This window comes from Egretta garzetta, unplaced genomic scaffold, assembly GCF_000687185.1.
Source record: "Egretta garzetta isolate BGI_Z169 unplaced genomic scaffold, ASM68718v1 scaffold163, whole genome shotgun sequence".
Classification (NCBI taxonomy): Eukaryota; Metazoa; Chordata; class Aves; order Pelecaniformes; family Ardeidae; genus Egretta; species Egretta garzetta.
In genome coordinates this window covers 6,150,661-6,157,622 of record NW_009259308.1, presented here as the reverse complement: position 1 = coordinate 6,157,622, position 6,962 = coordinate 6,150,661, and the positions used below count along the sequence as shown (strand labels likewise).

Below are 6,962 nucleotides of genomic sequence, written 5' to 3'. Positions count from 1 at the left end.
TTGATATGAACACAGAAAGCTATGTTGGAACAGAGCAAAAGGAAAATACAAGCTTGTGTGAAATTTTCCACCTTTTCACTAAATGTATGAAAGCCAAATTTTCACACTTTGGTCTTAGGTGTGAAATTTTTGCTCAGCTCTAATATTTATCCATAATGTGTTTTAAAACTTGGCTTGCTCCATTCAGAATACCACAGAGAATTGAGTTACAGATTCTGGGCTTTGTGCATGCTGCCAAGATCTGCCCCTATAACTCAAACAAATTTAAGGGGGGAAAAAAACCCACTAGAAAAATACTGTATATGGTCCATCACATGCTTTCTTCATGCAGTCATATACCACTAAAAAGTAATGTTCTGCTAGGGCTCTGTTACATAAATACATTCATGTAACTCCTGTAAGCATAGATAAGATGAATTTTGCATCTCCAGGCTATTGAGTAAGCAATCCCTAAATAAAAGCCTATAAGAAAATAGCAGCCTTGCTTATAATTCTTAGAAAAGTTTAAAAGTATTTCTTGAACATCAGCATTTCAAGAAATCTATTTATTCTCCTCAAATCCAAATATACTGTGACTGGACTTTTTAAAATGATGTTAGTTAGCATCTGTTAGTCTCAGCTTACGTGTGTGGAATAGCAATGAGTGAGAGAGAGGTTCTTCACTGTTGAAGAACAGTACAAATGATTACATATACCGTTATTTACTGCATTTGTTATGAGGACTTAGAAGTGTAAAGAAAGTCAGCCTGTTAGTTTGAAGGTACTTAGACCTGCTGAATTCTGCAAATCAGAACAAATCTGGTGGGGAAGAACGTTCCTACATTTCAATCTATTGTGAATGGGGCAACTTATAAATTATTCTCCTCTAATGCTGGATCTGTGACAGTAGAGCTGTACAAAACCATCAGAGAGTCGAGACTGACCTGAATGGGAGTCTGGGTAATGTTTTCAGGGCAATGAAGGCGAATTTCACATTTCCGTGCTCTCTGTGGTTCAGAAGTTGAGACTGACCTTCCATGGCATACACTTGTATCATTCTCAGGAATACATGAAGAAGTACATTTGCTGGTATGGATTTCTCACTGCGTTTGGCTGTAAGAATGGCAGCATTTGATCACTTGGCTTGTATTGCCACAATAAAAATGAATATAATTTCCTACTTTTATGTAAGTACTGAGATTAGGTGAATTAACAGCTTCAGCTTGAAAAGAAGAATAAGCCATGGATCTCATTCCAGCTTGTTCTGAGATTCCTGAATTAGTGATGTTATAATTTATGATCCAAAGCTGGTTTACAGCAGAGTTACTTTTCATCCTTCCCATCATTCGTAAGCCAGTCATTCTTGGTGCAACAGAACCATGGCTGTCACTGGACAAGCCATAAACCAGCAGCGTTCACAGAGAAAACTTGCTTAATTTGCATTTGAGTGTATGTCTGGGTTTTCATATTGTCCAAGGATCCTTCCTCCCAGTATCTGGAACACTGTCGCTGTAACTGGAGCATGGTATAGCCACACAATTTGGTGAGCTTTGCTTTATGCTTTTGTATATGCAGGCCAAATACTTTCAGCCACTGAAATTTTACAGTAAAACTTCAGATGATATGTGGTTGTTTTCACTGTTAAGTTAATAACTACACTACGTAAAAGAGCAGAGATTTCTTGGGATCAAAATGAGTAAGTGGGGAGAACAGAGCTGGGAAATTGCATTTGTGCCTAAATGCCTCATCCATTTAACTTTGCATACAATTTTTAAAGTAAATAATAAAGCAAAAGCCCAAATTCCTAAGGGGACTGATGTTCCCAGCTCATTAATTTCAATGGTATTTAGTTACTTGACTTCCTTACCTAAGGGCGACATCCCTGTATCTGATTTCTCATTTGATGAATGCTTTTAAGAGCCTACATCCCATTAATTTTCAGTAATATTCAGCCCCATAAGTACTTGAGTCACTACTGAAAATCAGATTTAGGGACTATTCACAAGTGGGCTAATCTGTAGTCCCAAGGGAGATGGGCTCATCTTGTGGGGTGAGCAGGATCATGCTGGGTGCTCTAAGACAGCCCTTGCAGGACCCCATTGACTGAGGAATCAGAGAAGATCAGTCCCCAGTGTAAAGGTAGCCCCTGTAAGCACTCCTGGTGGGCTCCTGATGCCAGGCTGACATGCTTTTCCTGGTGTCTCCTGGCCTGGCAAAGTAGCTTGCTGCACTGCGGCTGCCACACAGTGTTGAAACCCTTTTCCTTTCCAGCATTAAAGGGACAACAGTTGAAATTTCCAGCTTTTACATGCTGTGTCAAAATAGGGTTTTCCTAAGAGATAGCGTGTCTTAAACTGGTGTCTTAAACTTATCCCCTGCCCCAGATCATGCTGAAGAGCAGAATTCAGCCGCCAGTACCAAATGGATTTGAATGACTACTGACCTTCCCAGCTGGGTCGCCCTTCCAGCAGCAAAATGGCACCTTGTTCTGAAATGTTAGTGGGCCTTGGAGAATTTGGTTCCCTGGGCCTGTGTTCCTTCTGTCCCAGGCAGGGTAACCCTGTTTGACTAACTTTCTCCATGGTAAGCAGAGTGTTTACTGGCTTGTATCTGTCTCAGCTTTGACACTCTAACAAAAGTTAGCAATCATGAATGCATCCCTTTATTTCTGCTCCACAGTGCCTCTCTTTTTTTCTATGTAAACCCTGCGCTTGCCTCTTGCCCAGCCTTTAGAAATGATGATCAAATGCGAACTTTCAGGGTTTATTTATAGCATAGCCTTTATGGAAAGAGAGAAAAGAAATGATTAAAAAGCAATTTTACAAAATATTTTGTTTTAAGAGAGAATTCATTGTGTTTAAATCACTGTATTCATTGTACTGTCTAGACTGGCAAACAAAGAAGATACAGCATCATTCAAATTAAGACTGTGAAATTCTTGGTGACTGGAATTATGGATTTGGATGTCAACCCTCAAACGAACTATTTCTGAACAGCAGTATTATCACTTTGCTATATTTAAGGCTTTGTTGGAGGCAGAACAGTGCACAAGGTTGATCTGATTCAGTAATGCGATTCTAATGTTCCTTTGTTTCTGATTTCATTATAAATTCATATTTTCAATGTTCTGTTCCTCTTTGTCCCCAGAAAATTGTTGAAAAGACGCTCCTCTGGGAGTAAAGTTTTTGTTCAAACTAACAATGGCCAAACTGGCTTTAAAAAACAAGAAATACACAACCGAAATGCAAATTAGGAGACGGAATTCAATTAGGGTATTTTGAGCAACCTAGAATGAGTGAGTTGCTGAAAATTATTGGCTGTGTCGGGTTTTTTTAACATGTTATTCCACATTACCATGGTGTAGTTGCTGTGAGACCTTAATGCTGTGGGTTCTCAAAGACCTATGTATTTTCAGCAGATTTAAAAATACAAAAGTATTTTACCTGATAAACTGGAAAGACATGGCACCTTCCTCCTTAGCTAAACGTGGATAGATGGGTGAACTAGCAAAGATAAGCAGCAGCCAGGTCCTGTTCCCTAGTTTAGATCTGGTCTTGAAGGACAAATCTTCCTTTAGGGACCTCTCTAGCCTATCCTGCTGCCAGCCCCATCATTCAATCATAGAATCATCTAGGTTGGAAAAGACCCTTAAGATCATTGAGCCCAACCATAAACTTGGAGCAGTGGTTCCCTCTCCGGCTACCCGTCAGAGGATGGAGCCTCTCTGCCAGGGGTTTCAGGTTTGGGGAGACCTCACAGGGACTGTTAGGAGGCTTTCATCAGCCCTGTGGAGACTTGGTTTCACCCTTTGAAGACCACCATGACAAAGTGCTTGGTCTGAAAGCTGAAGTGTTGCAGGTGCCCTGTGTGGTGTTGGGCCCCAGCAAGGTGGCAGAGGCGTGGGTGGGGAGCAAGGGGTTGTGCAGGAGGGAGCCCAGGCCAGGGCTGCAGCGGCCAGCAGGACAGCCGTGCCAACCAAGGCTGTCCTCACACCTTCCACGCCTGGTGGAGTCGGGGCTGGTGTCTGTTCTCTCTTGAACCAGCCCGAAGAGACCTGTAGTTCGATGGGTAACAGTATAAAAATAAAACCTGTCTGAAGATATGTTTATCTCAAAAGGCTGGCTTATTTCCCAAAGAAGCAGTAATGCATTTTTCAGTGCTTGAAGTTGTAAGAGGCCCCAGAGTAAAGCAGAACATGAGCGTGTAGAATACTTATGACAGAAGCAGAACATGTCCTGGGAACGGTGCTGTGTCCTGTTCTCTTAATGCTTCCCAGAATAGGGCAGCAGCAGGCAGACCCTACGTGTGCGCGGAGGGGGTGCATGGTGAAGTTTGGCCCTCCCTTTCATTTTTGTTACACCTGAGAAAAAACTGGATTTGTCTGAGACGTTTAGACCCTTTAGATGTCTTAGTTTTATTTTTGTGCAGTATCTCCAAGGCAATTCAAAAAGCAGGGAGCAGAAAGCAAAGCAACTCTTTCCATTAGAGTTCTTTGAGGGGCTTTGCCTTATGTTTTCTGTAAGACATAAAACTACCTGGAAAAGCAGTATTGATTGTAACAGAGGGAATTGTCTTTTACTTTGAGGGATTTTTTCTGTGTGTTCATTCATTTTTTTGGGTAGCTTCAAAATCCAGCTGGCCATGTAAGGGAGTTGTAAAAGATAGGCTATTGTAAACAGGAACAATGCTTGAGCAAGCATCTCCTGTTAAAGAACAGGGAATAAATGCCCATTTCTCTCACTGGGAAAGATATCAACCTTTCCATGCCAGTATTTTAATCTGGCTGGCGTGCAGAGTCTCTCTGCCAGCAGGCTCACATGTCCCAGAGAAAAGAACACACTATCTCACTGGAAGTGTTATTTCAAGGGTGTTTCTTGGGGAATCAAAGTCTAATCAACTTCTGCACGTATGAAAGAGTATAGGCATACGAGTGCACAGAAATGCTCCTGCTGTTTAGTCAGAAGCACTAACAGGGTAAATCCTGACTGCACCGTCACTGGCAGTGGTTTTTACTTTGGTAGAGCCACAATTTCATCCAGTATTAACCGCCTGAAGTTGACAAATGTAGAAAGTAGGTGTTCCACACTCTAGTAGCATACTTGGACTGGCAGTGTAAAAGGACGTGTTGGTGCTGAAGCGAACACGCCCAGAACATGCCAGGTAATACTGCAGGTTCAGCCAGGCAGGCAGGGCTGGGGACTGCCTGCTGCTCTGGCACACAGGCAGCATCCCAGGCAAACACTGCTGTGCGTGGGAGAAAGAGGACCTGCTGGCTTCATGGGCAGCCCGCTTGCATCCCGACATTTCAGTCATGATCATATTTCTTTAACATAGGGGAAATGGGAAACCAGAAGGTGTAAGGTCTGCCGGTCATCTTACTTCTCCTCAGAGCCTCCCTGCCTGTCCTAGGCCAGTGAAACTGTGCTTACATTCCTCATCTACATCGTAAAGTTCTAGGAGATCCTCAGCTGTAAAATGCGGGATTAGTGGGAAGCAAAGATTTTACTACAGCAGATACTACAGCCTATAAAATCATCCAACCCTTTTAAAAATCTAGCCATAGCATTTGACGAGATGGCTTCCAGCAGCAGCACAGGCTGACTGGTCTCCAGGGGTCATTCTGATCCTCTCTCAGTGCGGTGCTTTAGGCACTAACATTAAAACAGATTTAGGGTCCTGCTTAGAAACTATGAACACTGATAGAAATTTAGTTGGACACTGTTTCTCGAATCCTGATCTTTTATGTTTAACACCATTCCATCTGAAAGCTATTTAATGCTCCTTGTGAAATAACTTCCACCGAAAATAGTCCATGCCTGCTGCCTCCACCCCTGCCTGAGAGCTTGTTCCTCCATTGACATCGGTGATAAGTGTCTCATTCCAGTGAGATTGCTCAGGAGAATCTACAGAAAATCAGAATCTCACAGAGATCAGGAAAGGAACCAAAGTATTCGGTCCTGTCCCTTCCACATGGGACCCTGTCCCAGAGACTCCTTCTGCAGGGGATTCTGCGAGATCTCTTCGTCTGGCTTTGTTTTGGCAAAAGTAGGATCAAAGTCTATGTCTTACACCTTTATACTGGAATGTGAGGGCAGCTGTGGGCTCCATAACAGGACTTTGCAAGTTACCTTTAGCTTCTTGAGCACACTCGAGTCCTCCCTTGCTGCAGGGAATTGATACTTCAAGGATATAATTAAGGGATCTCATGTACAGTGTCATTTTATTTGAGAAATCTCCCCTCCGGGGAATGCAGTGTTTAACATTTCCTTTGGTTAGTGTAAATAATAAAAGGTAAGTCTGTTCTGCCTCGGACTCCCAGTAAGAAAGAGGAACAGATTTTGGTTTACTGAGGGGTCTGCAGTACTTTGTTCTCATGACTACTATATAATGGGATTGAACATATTTTATGCCATCTGGCCTGTTCAGCCGCAACAAAATACATCAGTAATGTTCCGATGGGTTTTGAAACATCTTGTTCTTGTCAAAAAGTATTTTAAATCAAAACAGGCTTTTCCAGTTTGTGTTTGTCTTTTACTAGGAGGCCATGGCGAAAATGGGGAAAATCGGGAGAGTTGTGCAGCCCAACCATGAGCATAAAAGGTAATCCCGACTTTCGTGTGTTCGTCTGTGAGAATCTGCTGAAGGTGAAGTTGAGGTCTGTCTCTTTATAGCTCTGCTTGAATGCAGTAGTATTTGTCACCCAGATTTTTTAAGGATTATGTGGGCATCCAGCTCTTTAACCTGGCTGCGGGCAGTCGTTTGCTGCCAGCGGGATGGGAGCACCATAGCCTGTAAGGCTCTGCCCATGCCCGCGGCTTCCTTGGCGAGCAAACGCCAGCGGCAGCGCCAGGGATGCGAGGGACGGTTCCCAAGCTGCCGGGGGTAAGAGCAACCTAAGCTGCAGTTCCAAAGCGGCCGCGGCGAGGCCTTTGCGTAATTCCACCTCTGCGTCCCCAGCGAGCCGCACAGCCCCCAGGGACCCG

The 6,962-nt window shown here is 43.3% G+C and overlaps 1 protein-coding gene across 1 annotated transcript in view; it reads left to right on the top strand.

Annotated features, from left to right (window-relative positions):
* FGGY (FGGY carbohydrate kinase domain containing) overlaps positions 1-6,962 on the top strand; it is a 327,463-nt gene that overhangs the window by 319,937 nt on the left and 564 nt on the right. Inside the window, exon 21 of the mRNA XM_009636237.2 lies at positions 6,518-6,579. Within this exon, the coding sequence (XP_009634532.1) occupies positions 6,518-6,579 (62 nt within the window). The remainder of the gene's footprint in view (positions 1-6,517; positions 6,580-6,962) is intronic.